We start from the raw sequence: 13,007 nt of genomic DNA on the forward strand, positions 1-13,007 counted from the left end.
AGGTTGGAAAGCTTAAAAAAAACCTAAAAAAACCTCTAGAAAAATAAGAGTATCTTGCTAAAATATACATATGGGTAAAGATATGCTCATATAACTTGCATGTAATAATTTATGGATAAAAAAAATATAATAAAAATAATATTTAATATATTTTGAATAGTTTAGAAGATCTATGTGTTACAAAAAAAAGTTTAGAGAATATCCGCATGACCAAGGAGGTTATGAATTCAACTCCAACTTCAAACAATATTATGGAAAAATTGTTTGATGATTTAGTGGCTTGGCTCAATTCGGTTGATAGCTCGGCAATGCGGTTAGCATAGAGGAACAACTCGACAATGGCTTAGAGCAGATCTCGGTGGCGTTTGATTCAGGAATAATTGTTCGTAATGCATATGACTTGAAACCTAGACTAGACAGCTAAAAGCTCAGTGGGGCCTAAGTGCCTCTATATGGGAGGGTTGACCCTTTATCCGGCCCATATATAGTCTTTGGCTTATGAATTATTAAAAAAAAGAAAAAGTGATATAGTTATCCTATCCACATATTATCGGATCCATTTCACCCCGCGTGGACCGAATTCCGATCCGTTTTCACCCGTGTCAGGACTCAGGACGTCAGCTTGTTGAATACATACGCCCTATTTGGTTCGGATCTATATCCATCTCGAGCCAAACCGCTGAGCTCTTTCTTCTCCGAGAGCGAGAAAAAGAAAAAATCGAAGAGGGAGAGAGAGGAGAAGGAAAAAATCGGAGAGGGAGAGAGATGTCGGTGCTGTTCGTTACGAGCGTAGGAGATTTCGTGGTGGATCTCCACACGGATCGATGCCCTTTGACGACCAAGAATTTCCTCAAGCTCTGCAAGTAAGAAATCACTATCCTCTCTCCTCATTTCCATTTCTTAAGATTCTTAATGGAGTTGGTTTTGCTCTTGGATCTCCAATTCGCTGTTTGGTTTTTTGATTTAAGCGGCACTAACTTTCTTGAATTTTGCTCATCTATGTGATACATTAAGCCCTAAACCCTAATCTTTTTTTGCTGGGACGCTGGATTCTTGTTTATGATTGGGTTGATGTGGGCAGGATGAAGTATTACAATGGTTGTTTATTTCACAAAGTGGAGAAGGACTTCTTGGCGCAGGCGGGTGATCCTACGGGGACCGGCACTGGAGGCGATTCGGTGTACAAGTAAGTGCTTCATTTTCTCAGAGTTGCTGAATATTTGGTGAATCAATGTAGGAAAATTTAACATTGGAGTTAAAATTGCTACTGATGAAATCAAGTGGATGATTGGTTTTGTGGGATTTGTTAGTGCATACGTGATCGAAATTTAGGAGCTGTATAACTAACATATTTGCAATTTATTTTCCACTTGAAAATGATGTTTTTGTTTTCCTGATGTGTATGGCGTACTTTTAGGTTTCTATATGGTGAGCAAGCACGCTTTTTTGAGGACGAAATTCATCCAGACTTGAAGCATTCTAAAATGGGAACTGTAGCTATGGCTAGTGCTGGTGAAAATTGCAATGCTTCTCAGGTTAGTTTTATAACTTCTCCTTTTCTCCCGAAGCATGCTAATATCACCTGTGCCCTTTGTATGAAGCATGCTAAACCATGGGAGACTATATATTTTAAGTAGAGAAGATTTCGTCTCGCACTGGACATCAGAAATATGTTAACCTCTGATAGTGCAAGCTTTGAAAACATTCTGCTTCTAGTTCAACGCCAGGCCTATATATGGATTGTCCCACATCATGTATGTTAAATAAGCATCACTGAAACCTAGACTCGTACTCTTCTTCTATGGAATGGTTTTCTTGACATATAAGGTGCCTATCTTTGTGATTTCCGATACGCAAGAATGACCAGTACTTAAAATGGTAGTAATTGTGTGGTAAGGAACTTCTAAATTTATGGCATGTTTGAAATCTAATTGATGTGTTGTACTAATTGAAAGTGACATATTATAGTTTGTCGCTATTGTCCTTAGTAGTGAAATCACAGGAAATAGTTGGAGATTCTGAGCTAAGCTAATCTGTATCTGATTTTGGAGTGTTGTTGGTGCCAGTAAGGTGAAAAGGGATAGAATTTTCTCTTCTGGTATATTGTCGGACCAGGATGGTGAGTTGATCAGAAGGGAATACTGTTGCATTAACAGAACTTATTCTTAAATGCTATATATTTGAGTTGATGGTGAAGTTTGTAGATTCAATCGATGGATTTTGTTCTGTAAATGTTTATAGAACATCTTGTGGTTATGTGCTCTCTATATTCATGGGAGTGAAGTTTGTCTATCTTGAACTTTTTTGGCACTTGTGAGGCTGAATCTTCTACTCTTCTTACAACACTGTATTTTCTAACCTGGAGAACTGTTTACTTGTGTATTTATTTCTTTCAGTTCTACTTCACCCTGCGAGATAACCTTGACTATCTTGATGGGAAACACACTGTAAGTTGTCTATGATCAGACTTTCCTGTTATTTTTTAGTCAATAGATGCTCGTGTTTCAAAAGTAAGTTGTATCCGTTCCAACAACATAGGTATTTGGAGTTGTTGAAGAAAAAGAAGGTCTGGAGACCTTGGCTAAGATAAATGATGCATATGCTGATGATAAAGGAAGGCCGTTTAAAGACATAAGGTAATGTTTCTTCCTACTTTTATTACTATGTTTCTGCAGTGACCAACATTACAGCACTGGTGAATTTCTAAGATTATGACCATTCTTAAATTACTAAGAATATCAAAAGAGCTAAGTGCAGGAGTTGTAGTGTTGCTAGAATAGACAACAAAAGTGAAAGAAGATAAAAGGATATGATTTTAAATTTTCCCTTATTTTACTTGAATTATGCTTTCTATGCTAGCTTTTTTATCTCTACACTCTCTTTTTTTCCCCCTTCCTCATGTTTGTTTGAGATGCTAAATTTTTGCAATGTGCACCCTAACAGAATCAAGCATACCTACATTTTGGATGACCCTTTTGATGACCCACCTCAGCTTGCTGACTTTATTCCTGAAAAATCTCCCGAGGGCAAACCACGTGATGAGGTACTTTGAAATTTGGATCAACTTGATTGGACATCCGTCATTTAGGACAACTGAAATGTTTGTCATCATTCAGTTTCAATGTTATTCACCTTATATTATATCCTTGTCCTTTATTGGAAATCAATTTTCATTCTACTTTATTTTACTTTTGCTTTTTATCCTTTCCTAGTAAAATGTCTTATTTACTTACTTATTTATATCTGCTAATTGATGGATCATATTTTCAAAAAAATGTTGATAGATATCCAAGCTCTTGAGTAACTTTTCTTTTGATCGAGGAAGCATCATGCTTATATCATGATGGATAAGTATGATCTTGCAGATGGAGCTAAAGATGTTCTCACTTCTCAGACAATTGTAGCAGATTATCTTATATTCTTATTTCTTAATAAGTCGATCTTACTCCTAATATACCTATAGCATAGAAGAATGCTGGGAATATTGGAAGCTCCTATATGAAACCTTTGTAGTATCTGGGTTGAAGCCATTGAATTAGATACTACCATCATAATGTAATAGAACTAGTTTACCTTATTTCATGTATTGTACTTTTTCGCTTTCAGGTGCATCTACTCTTATCTTCTCAACTCTAAATAACTGGGTAAAAGTTATTAATTTATCTCTCAAACTTCTGTTTCTCTTTGGGCGTAGGTAGCAGAAGAGCGTTTGGAGGATAATTGGGTCCCATTGGATGAGACATTAGGTGCAGATGAGCTCGAGGAGAAGATCCGCTCTAAAGAGGCACATACTAATGCAGCTATCCTTGAGAGTGTAAGAACTGCTTCCCAGGTTCTTTTGTTTCATGTCTAGCTATATATGCCAATTATATATTTTTCAATCACATACATTCAACTTTTGTGTGTTTGCAGATAGGGGATATTCCGGATGCGGATATCAGGCCACCTGATAATGTCTTATTTGTTTGCAAACTCAACCCAGTTACACAAGTTAGTGACTAATCTGATAGTTTTAATATTTCCTTGGCTTAAGATTTTATGCATATTCACTAAACTGTCAATATCTCTAGTTTCTTCAGAATATGCATTACTTTATATCTTTGCAGTCTCTTGATCAAACATCATAAGGCACTCACCAAATGTACTGCTAACACTATTATTGTACATTCGTCCAGTTTCAACTCAGACTACAATGGTAGATGATCCCTAACTATATATTTCAAATATTGCAGGATGAAGATCTGTATACAATATTTTCTCGTTTTGGAAATGTCACATCGTGAGTAATAATTTCTTGGCAATTAGATCTGTTGCTGCATTTGTTTTGGTCTTTGTTACATAATTTCTTCAATTCTGCCTGCAGAGCTGATATAATTCGTGACTATAAGACTGGAGATAGCTTATGTTACGCTTTCATTGGTATAAATCTCCTCTCTATTTACATATGCATGTATGTACACAATAGTGTAATAGCATTCAGATGTATGTAGAGTTGTAGACACGCACAAGCTTACACCCCTTTTCTGCGAATTGGTTGTGGGTTTTTTTTTCATACCTTCATCTTCTGTAGCCTGAGTATTTCCTCTCACATTCTCCAGAAGAAATTTGTGGAGAAATTTTTAAGTAGCTCTAATTGAAGGGTCTCATAAATGAGTTGCAACCTAAGCTTATATAGATATATAAACATACACACATTTCTGTATAGTTTTTAGCTGAACTTTGGATTACTAATGGTTAATGTAGTCATGACTGATCTTCTAACGGCAATATTATTACGTCATAGTAATCATACATGTTGAGAATTTTTTTCCCTTTTTTTGTCAGAGTTTGAAACAAAGGAGGCATGTGAACGAGCATATTTCAAGGCAAGTAACACCATTATATTGCTTTTAGCATGTTAAATACTGTAGAGGGAATCTTTTATAATGTTTTAAGGTTTTCACTGAAATGTACTTATTAAAGTAGTTTTGGGAGGCATGTGAACGAGCATATTTCAAGGCAAGTAACACCATTATATTGCTTTTAGCATGCTAAATACTGGTAAGAGGGAATCTATTGTAACGTTTTAAGGTTTTCACTGAATTGTACTTATTATAGTAGTTTTGGCATGAGTGAAGAAGTAAAATTGTCAAGAAGACTTGTCTTTGCATTGGAGGAATTTAAAAATCTCTAAACTTTTTAAGTCTTCAACTCTTAACCTTCAATTATACTAGAAATCCTTGGGTTTGTTACATCACCACTGGTGCTTCATATCATATTATTGAGCTATTGTATATTAGTATATAAGGTCACCAGAAATTAGTGTTTTGTGTGCTGGTCTTTGGTCAATAGGTTGGCAACTTGCCATGGCATGTCAGGTGCACTGTACTGGCACTTGGAGACAGTCTATTGCCACTAGCATATATCTAGTACACTCGTGGCACATTTTTGTGGCTATCCCTTTACATTTGATTCCTTAATCACTGGTGATGCGAGAAATTATGAATAAAGCCATGCATCTTTTATGAAATACCTCTAGTCTGATTCAAATTGGTCTGCCTTGAACACCCAATACATGCTGGTTAAAACCTTGTACCATGAGTTAGCAATGCCCAGAACTGTGATTTATTGAGAATACAGTATGTCCGGCATGTATTTGATCCCTTATTCATCATGACACTCGCTCTCATCCAAACCCCAATTCCAACTCCGACCCCGACCGTGACCCCGACCCCATCTCTCCAATCCAACCCCAACGTTGATGCTTTGAGAGCTTAAGCATGAAATGGCAACTGCTGCTGTAGGTATCCACATAATAGTTTAATTTGAAGTTTTGACATGGTGATGGAGAATTGTGCAAAAATGAAATGAAGAGCTATGAAATTCCATAAGTTATCTTGGAGTAAAATTCCCATTTTGAGCAGATGAAATGTTGAATAAAGTTGACTCTCTGGTAAGATGACTTTAATATATCAAGGGTTCTGTAATTTGGTGCCTGATTCTAGTTTAGTTATGTTCGATTGATCAAAGAATTTCACTTGTGAAGTAATTTGGATGTATAGGACGTTGAGAATTGTATTTTTATGCCAACTTTTGCTTTAGGATTGTGCACTTTCTTTATTGTAACAAGCTGCATCATGAGAGCAGCATCACGGATCTCTGTTTCCCACTAAATTAAACCACTGTTCCTTGCAGGTTTTAAGTTATCTATGATCTTGGATCTTTTAAATACTTGCTAATATATAACTCTGGAATGTGGCAGATGGACAATACTTTAATTGATGACCGGAGGATACACGTAGATTTCAGTCAAAGTGTCTCAAAGCTGTGGGGCCAATTTAGACATGGCAAAAGAAATGCCAATAAAGGTATTTTTGAAGTTTGCCTGTGTTCTTTCAATGACATCATTCATTCATTCAAACTTCATATTGTTGATCTAAACTACTTGACTTGAAATAAATGAGAAGAGTCCTCATGTATTCTTCTTTCTTGTTAAGACTTCTTGAGCATATGAAATTTATATATGAGAGACTTTGTTTCTTGATGTAAGAAAGAAGCAGCACTTATGCTGTTGAGCAGGGAATCTTAGATTGTCTTTGAAAAATGTGAAGTGTAGAGAATAAAGCCATAGATGTAGTTGAGCTAATATACTTTTGAAATTAAGGAGGTCTAAATGTAAATTTAGTCATATATATATCTGGTTTTTGTCCCTTTTCTATTAAACTATCCTGTCCTTGTATTCTTCAGTAAATGAATTTCTGGGGAGATTTTAAATGTCCTCTCTTATTTGTGAAATTACTATGAACTTGATACGTCGATATGCAAGCAGTTGTCTATCATTTGGTGCAATATTGTAAATCCATTTGTTGTCTAGGATTGTTCAGTACTAACATTGTTGCGATAAACTGGAAGACAATAGCAATTTTGCTTTTACATGACTAGACAAGTAAACATATGGGTCTGCGGAGATGATGGAAGTATTAATTTCCTTGTGTGGGATGAAAGTGAATTTTATAGTTTGTTGGGCTAAGATATGTCTTTTGTTCAGAGGGCAGCTCTTTCTATTTCAGTTAGTGGTTCAATGGTCACAAGGATAAGGCAAATTTTCACTTTTCCATTTTTATGGTGATTCTGGCATTTGCAACTCTCTTTTTTCCTTGAGGCTTTACTAATAGTTGATTAGCCTCAAGAAAGTAAAGAAGACACGACAAAACTACACACAAAGAGACAACAAAACAATAATTACTGTCCCAACTATGAGAAACAAAAAGAAAATAAACTTGCTTTTTGAAATGTCATATGTGATATTGGCTGGACAGCTTCTGTTGTTTATGGTTGATAAAGATGTGTTCTGTTTCTTCATCTTCAGTAACTCTCCCTGTGTTGGGCATTCAATGAAATGCTTGGACTGTGTAGAATTGATTGATAATTCAGAATAAAACCCCTCTTGTTCTCTCTTCAGAATGTCATCTTGTACTTGTTGGGCGATTGGTAGTACCTCCCTGACATTCTTAAATGCTGCATTTTGATATGGCCCTCTTTCTTGCCAAAAACAATTGCAGATGGCTGCTTCAAATGTGGTGCTCCTGATCATCTTGCAAGGGACTGTGATCAAGGTCCAGATAGCGGCCCAAAATATGTTCTGAAAGATGACAACGCTCAGCGGGGTGGCCATGATCGTCAAAGGTCTGTGTGTGTGTGTGTGTGTGTGTGTGTGTGTGTGTGTGTGTGTGTGTGTGTGTGTGCATGTGTTTGTTCGCGTTTGCGCATTGTTACTGTGTGTTGCTGGAAAGCCTCTAAATCCATTCTAATTTATCTCATGCTTCCTGCTCTTGTGCAGGTACGACATGGTTTTCGAAGAAGATAACGTCAGTCACCAAGAACGTGAAAGGCAAGATACTAAGAAACAGAAATTGGACTACCAAAAGGGCTCAGACAGAAGTAGACATGAAGGTAATGGAAATAGGGATCATAAAGAAGATGATAGGAGTCGAGGAAGTAGGAGGCACGATGAGAGTCGAAGCGATAAGCTATCTGGACATCAAAGCTCTGAGAAAGATGAAGTTAGAGAGCACCGAAGGCACCATGACAGTAGTAGAGACAGGAAAAATGATGGGGATTACAGGAGAAGCTCAGGCAACCATCAACACGAAAAGGATAGGTTAGATGGTGATAGGGACAAGAGAGATGACAGAGAACATAGAAAGAGCGATCAACACAGGAGAGACGATGGTGATCATAGAAAGAAAAGCACACATAGTGACAGATATTCGAGAGATGATGTATACCTTGAAAGAAAAGCTAGAGGTTTTGATGATGAGTCTTACAGGAAAAGAAGGCGTGTAGATGATAGAAGATAGTGAATGATATCTGCACGCCGTTCTGCTGTTTATGTATTGTATCTTACCATCCTTTTATGTATATGACTTACGATGTCATTAGGGGCTTGCATAGAAAACAAAATTTTCGTGCTAATGGTTGAAATTATAATAATTTTTTACCATGCCGATTTCCAAATGAACTTGAGGTGAAATGATGTAATACATTATCATATGTGATGACTGCTTGCTATAATTTTGATAGAATGCAGTTAAAAACTCTCGGAATTCTCCATTATTTCCTGTTATTTATAATTTTGACTACTGAATTGTTCTTCACAATGAGCACTAAATCGCTGCTTTTTTTAAAACATAACTGATCCAAGGCTGGGCTAGTCCATTTCTCACAGTACAAACTAAGCTCATTACTAATGTGATCAATCTGATACACCATATCATGATACACGGTTTAATAGTCTTGGTCAGATCCTAGATACAGTAACAAATTAGTTGCCTGGTTAAACTATGGAACTCAAGTGGCCTCTATGATGAATGGTCCTCAAATCTCTATACAAGTTTAATTAAAAAATAAAATAAAATTAAAAAGAAAAGTAGAAATACAAAGTTCACTTGACTGGAAAATATGTGTAACTAATGCATGGATTAGAAAAGGATGTAGAAATAGATGACAATGCCAATTGATTAATTAAGTGCCAATGGATAACAATATCTACTGATCCATGTTTCACATATCACAACATGAAATCATACATCGATTAAGCTGATGAGCATCAAAACCTAGAAAAGGCCATCTCAGAGAAACCCCCAGAAGCAAGGGCAAGGATAAGAAAAGAGCAAATTTCCATCTTGAATTAAACCTATGCAGCTGGGACTAGTGTAGATTGCTTGGCTTCAAGGGACTTCTCATATTCCTCAATGGACTTAAAGAGCTCAGAGAAGTTACCCTTACCAAATCCACCACATCCACCCTTCTGATACTCCCTCCCATCCTTGTCCTTGGTCATGCATCCAATCCTTTGTATGATCTCTAAGAATATTGTTGGCCTAAAGAGAAATCACTGAAAACAATTAGATGTCGGCATATACTTCACAATGGTAATACATACATACCGTAAATAAAAGATGTTAACAGGAAACATAGAGACCCATAATTCAACCAAAAGGTGATCATCCACCAATTCCAAAATTACTAGTGAATGTGCTTTTAGGAAAATCAACCTTGTTGTCTAGAAACGACAAGAAATTTAGCGTCTATTATCGTAGTAAAAGATATGGACACATTACTGGCAATCTGGCATACTTGTCTCCATAAATGTTTAAGATAACATGAACATTACGAAAACACATTAGCTCTAGAGGTTTCTAATTTACAGCAGTAGCACAGCATTCAAATCCACATTTGGCATGTAAAGAATCATAAGTAATTGTAATCATTGGCAATGTGCCAGCATTGGAAAACTCAGGACAAGTTCCTCCCTTAATTATTTTTCTTTCCTCCTCTCTTAGATAAGAGATTCATGTTTCAGTATCTCTTAATATAGCAGCAAGATAAAAAAGTTTGATCTCATCTGATATATAGGAAGAAATTGACTCATATATTACTTGCAAACTAGGAATTATAAGGCATAAATTGAACTATTAAAGAGCTCAAACTGTCCTTGAATTTCAAAATCAACACGTCGCACATAATCTACTACATCTACAGTACCTAAAAATCATACATTCCAAGTATACTTGTCGAGAATCAAGTAGCTTCAAAGCCAGTGTTGATTATTATTATAAAATGACTAACTTTTCTTGTTGACAATATGCTTAAGGTATTGAATACTAAAAAGAAAGCATTTGCATATGGTAGACTTCATCTTTTTAATTGGTATAAGACAATTGCCACCAACATATTGATCTATATCCTATAAAGATACGAATTTAGATAAAGATCTAATCTGATAGATCTCTCACTTCAAATTGGGACTAAAATAGAGTTCTTTGAAGGATCAGAATACCTATTCATTACCTTATAAATATGAAGACGATCTCTATCTCGGGTATGCCTACAAGCTCTCCATCAAGTAGGATAACTGAGATGGATATGGTTTATCCAACGGAACCTAATTAACATGGATCTAGATTATCCAAGATTCTAATTTGACTCTTATTGAGATGGACATGGATTTTAAATATCAAGATCCCCTCATAAGATGCATTAGATATCAAGTCCCAGCTATAAATGACTTAACCAATGCTTAGCCACATATCTAATTGAACTCGACCGAACTCAGAATGAATCAAATTCAGATCAATTCCTCTCTTGGAAGACTAGTAATGGATCATAAAATTAAAGTCTGATAGAGATCCCAAATCTGATAATTTGACCAACTAGATCATGCAATTTAGATCATCATCATCATTATTATCACCAGTAATATTATCATAATTCATCAAAGTTAGAACAACACTAACACTAAGGCTTTATTTGATTCGTGCATAAGATTTTTTAAAGATAATTTTCTGCACACCTCTTAAATGTTAACTAGATACATCATATTATATTATTTGATTATAAAACATAATAATTATTATAAATAAGTATGTTACCTGTAATGAAAATTTTATTTAAAAAATATGCATAACTTTATCACACTTTGTGATAAAATTGTGTATAACTTATCGTGTGTAAACGATCAAAGTATGCATAAATAAATGCTTGGTTATAGAATATATTTAAGAAAAAGAAACCTAATTCATGAATAAATATAAGGAACTCCCAACCAAACCCCACCTGAATATTCCACAGAGGCACAAACACACAGAGAGGCATGACATACCTGTCCCCCACTGGCTTAGTAAAGATCTGCAGCAGCACACCCTGGTCATCCCTATCCACCAGCACCCCCAGCTCCTGACACTCCCTGATCTTCTCCTCTGAGAGTATGTCCCCGGCCCTCCGCCGCACCCCGTCGTAGTAATTCGACGGCGGCGGCTCCAAGAACTCGAACCCGCCCATCACCGACTTGCTCCTCATCTCCCTCAGCGTCCTGAGCACGTCGTCGCTCGCCAGCGCCAGGTGCTGCACTCCGGGCCCGCCGTTGTGGTCCAGGTACGTCTGTATCTGGCTCCGCCGCTTCATCCCGTGCACTGGCTCGTTCACTGGGATCAGCACGTCTTCCTCGTTGTTCGCGAGGACCACCGAGTTGAGCCCGCTCTCCGCCGTGCCCACGTCTTCCGCGGTAAACTCCGCGAACTCGTGGAACCCCGTAAATCCGGCGATGTACTCCACCGTCGCCGCGAGGTTCTCGACGTTCCCTACCGCGTGGTCGAGTCTCCGGATGCCGTAATCGAGCGGATGTGGATTTGAATCGGGGAGATCCTCAAATCCGGGTAGGAAAGATGGGATCTTTTTAGGGCTTTCGGAGTTTTTGGGGGGAGAGCTGATGAACCGGAGGACGACGTCCCCGTAGAGCTCGACCTCGGAGAGGGCGAAGCCCTCGCCGAGGTCGGCAGGGGGGAACGCCGGGCGGGCGCCGCGGGACACGCTGACGTGGAAGGCCTCGGCGGCGTCGGCGACGTGGATGGCGACGGCGCGGACGGCGAGGCCATGGGAGGTGGAGAAGCGGCGGGCGGCGGAGGCGGAGAATGAGGGGATGGCGGCGGCTGGGCCGCCGTCAGAGAAACCCGCGGCCGCGGCGGCGTAGGATGGGTAGGGGGCGGAGAAAAGGAAGAGGAGGGAGTGGGAGCGGAGGAGGTAGGAGGCGTGGACGGGGTTCCCGGTGGAGAGGTCGGACTTGGAAGCCAACGGCATGCCGAGGGAGAAGGAGAAGCGTCCGGCGGCCGACGTGGCGTCGCTGGTCCAGAACTCGATGTGGTGGAAGGCGTAAACCGGGAACCGGTCCGACTTGGGATTGGACCGGACGAAGTTGGTGTGGCCCACAAGCTTGAACCCGTTCCCCGCGCCGTCTTCTTCATTGCCCGCCGTATCCTTCGCGGACTTCGCCATCGTAAATAACTAGCTTTTGGGGGATTGGGGTGGATTTGGGCTTCGGATGGGATGGGATGGGATTTGTAGTAATCTACGATTCTGTGGGCGGCCACATATGGGGAAGAGTAGGCGGAGGGAGACACGTGGACGATGAGACTGGGGTTTGTCGTTGGTGGTGGAAAGTGGGAACCGGACAGAGAGGGAAGATAAGCTTTTATGGAGCTTGCCTGGCGGCTGCCAGTAGTTACGTGGTAATTTTGCATATCACTACCAACACTTTAGACTTATCATAAACAAGACAAAACCTCACTGTTAACGAACATAATACATACGTGCACTCATCGACGTCCGGATTTTTCTCTCTTTTGTATTTGAGCTTTTTACATAATTGACACTAATTTTTTTTAATTATTATAAATATTATAGTAATTCTTCTTCTTAGTAAAAAAATATATATAATTTTTTTTCTTTTTACTATGATATTGGTAATAGTATATACCTTTAAAGCTATATTGGAGCATTTATATGAGTAAAATAGTCTTTGTTTTCAACTGAGATGATATAGAGGGCCAGTATGATGGTTTCTGGTACACGTGTGACTTATTTATGAGGTGGCAAATCTAAGCTTATCTTTGAACTGTAACGATTACTTTGACTACGTTTCTCTGTTAGGAATGGGTCGTAGTCTTCTTTTTTTAAATCTTTTTTTAAGC

At 38.4% G+C, this 13,007-nt stretch overlaps 2 protein-coding genes across 2 annotated transcripts; one reads left to right on the top strand and one right to left on the bottom strand.

Annotated features, from left to right (window-relative positions):
- Nucleotides 1-663: 663 nt before the first annotated feature.
- Nucleotides 664-8,576, top strand: LOC140793452 (peptidyl-prolyl cis-trans isomerase CYP59). The gene is made up of 14 exons (XM_073144933.1): nt 664-863; nt 1,082-1,186; nt 1,418-1,535; nt 2,397-2,447; nt 2,539-2,636; nt 2,944-3,043; nt 3,695-3,814; nt 3,913-3,990; nt 4,233-4,279; nt 4,364-4,419; nt 4,825-4,865; nt 6,242-6,347; nt 7,542-7,665; nt 7,820-8,576. Exons 1-14 carry the CDS (start codon nt 766-768, stop codon nt 8,337-8,339), a joined length of 1,662 nt encoding a protein of 553 aa, XP_073001034.1. The 5' UTR covers nt 664-765; the 3' UTR covers nt 8,340-8,576.
- Nucleotides 8,577-8,973: 397 nt separating this feature from the next.
- Nucleotides 8,974-12,610, bottom strand: LOC140793453 (4-hydroxyphenylpyruvate dioxygenase). The gene is made up of 2 exons (XM_073144934.1): nt 11,144-12,610; nt 8,974-9,362 (listed from the first exon to the last, which is right to left on the bottom strand). The coding sequence occupies exons 1-2, from the start codon at nt 12,310-12,312 to the stop codon at nt 9,176-9,178; spliced, it is 1,356 nt and encodes a 451-aa protein (XP_073001035.1). The 5' UTR covers nt 12,313-12,610; the 3' UTR covers nt 8,974-9,175.
- Nucleotides 12,611-13,007: the final 397 nt, after the last annotated feature.

Source organism: Typha latifolia, chromosome 8 (genome assembly GCF_019914945.1).
Source record: "Typha latifolia isolate L0001 chromosome 8, TyphaL0001v2, whole genome shotgun sequence".
Taxonomy (NCBI): Eukaryota; Viridiplantae; Streptophyta; class Magnoliopsida; order Poales; family Typhaceae; genus Typha; species Typha latifolia.

Coding starts and splice junctions, on each gene's coding strand:
- LOC140793452 (XM_073144933.1), top strand. CDS start 766: ATGTCGGTGCTGTTCGTTACGAGCGTAGGAGATTTCGTGGTGGATCTC. Junction 2,448..2,538: donor ATCTTGATGGGAAACACACT/GTAAGTTGTCTA, acceptor CCAACAACATAG/GTATTTGGAGTTGTTGAAGA. Junction 4,420..4,824: donor CTTATGTTACGCTTTCATTG/GTATAAATCTCC, acceptor TTTTTTTGTCAG/AGTTTGAAACAAAGGAGGCA.
- LOC140793453 (XM_073144934.1), bottom strand. CDS start 12,312: ATGGCGAAGTCCGCGAAGGATACGGCGGGCAATGAAGAAGACGGCGCG. Junction 9,363..11,143: donor ACTAAGCCAGTGGGGGACAG/GTATGTCATGCC, acceptor ATTTCTCTTTAG/GCCAACAATATTCTTAGAGA.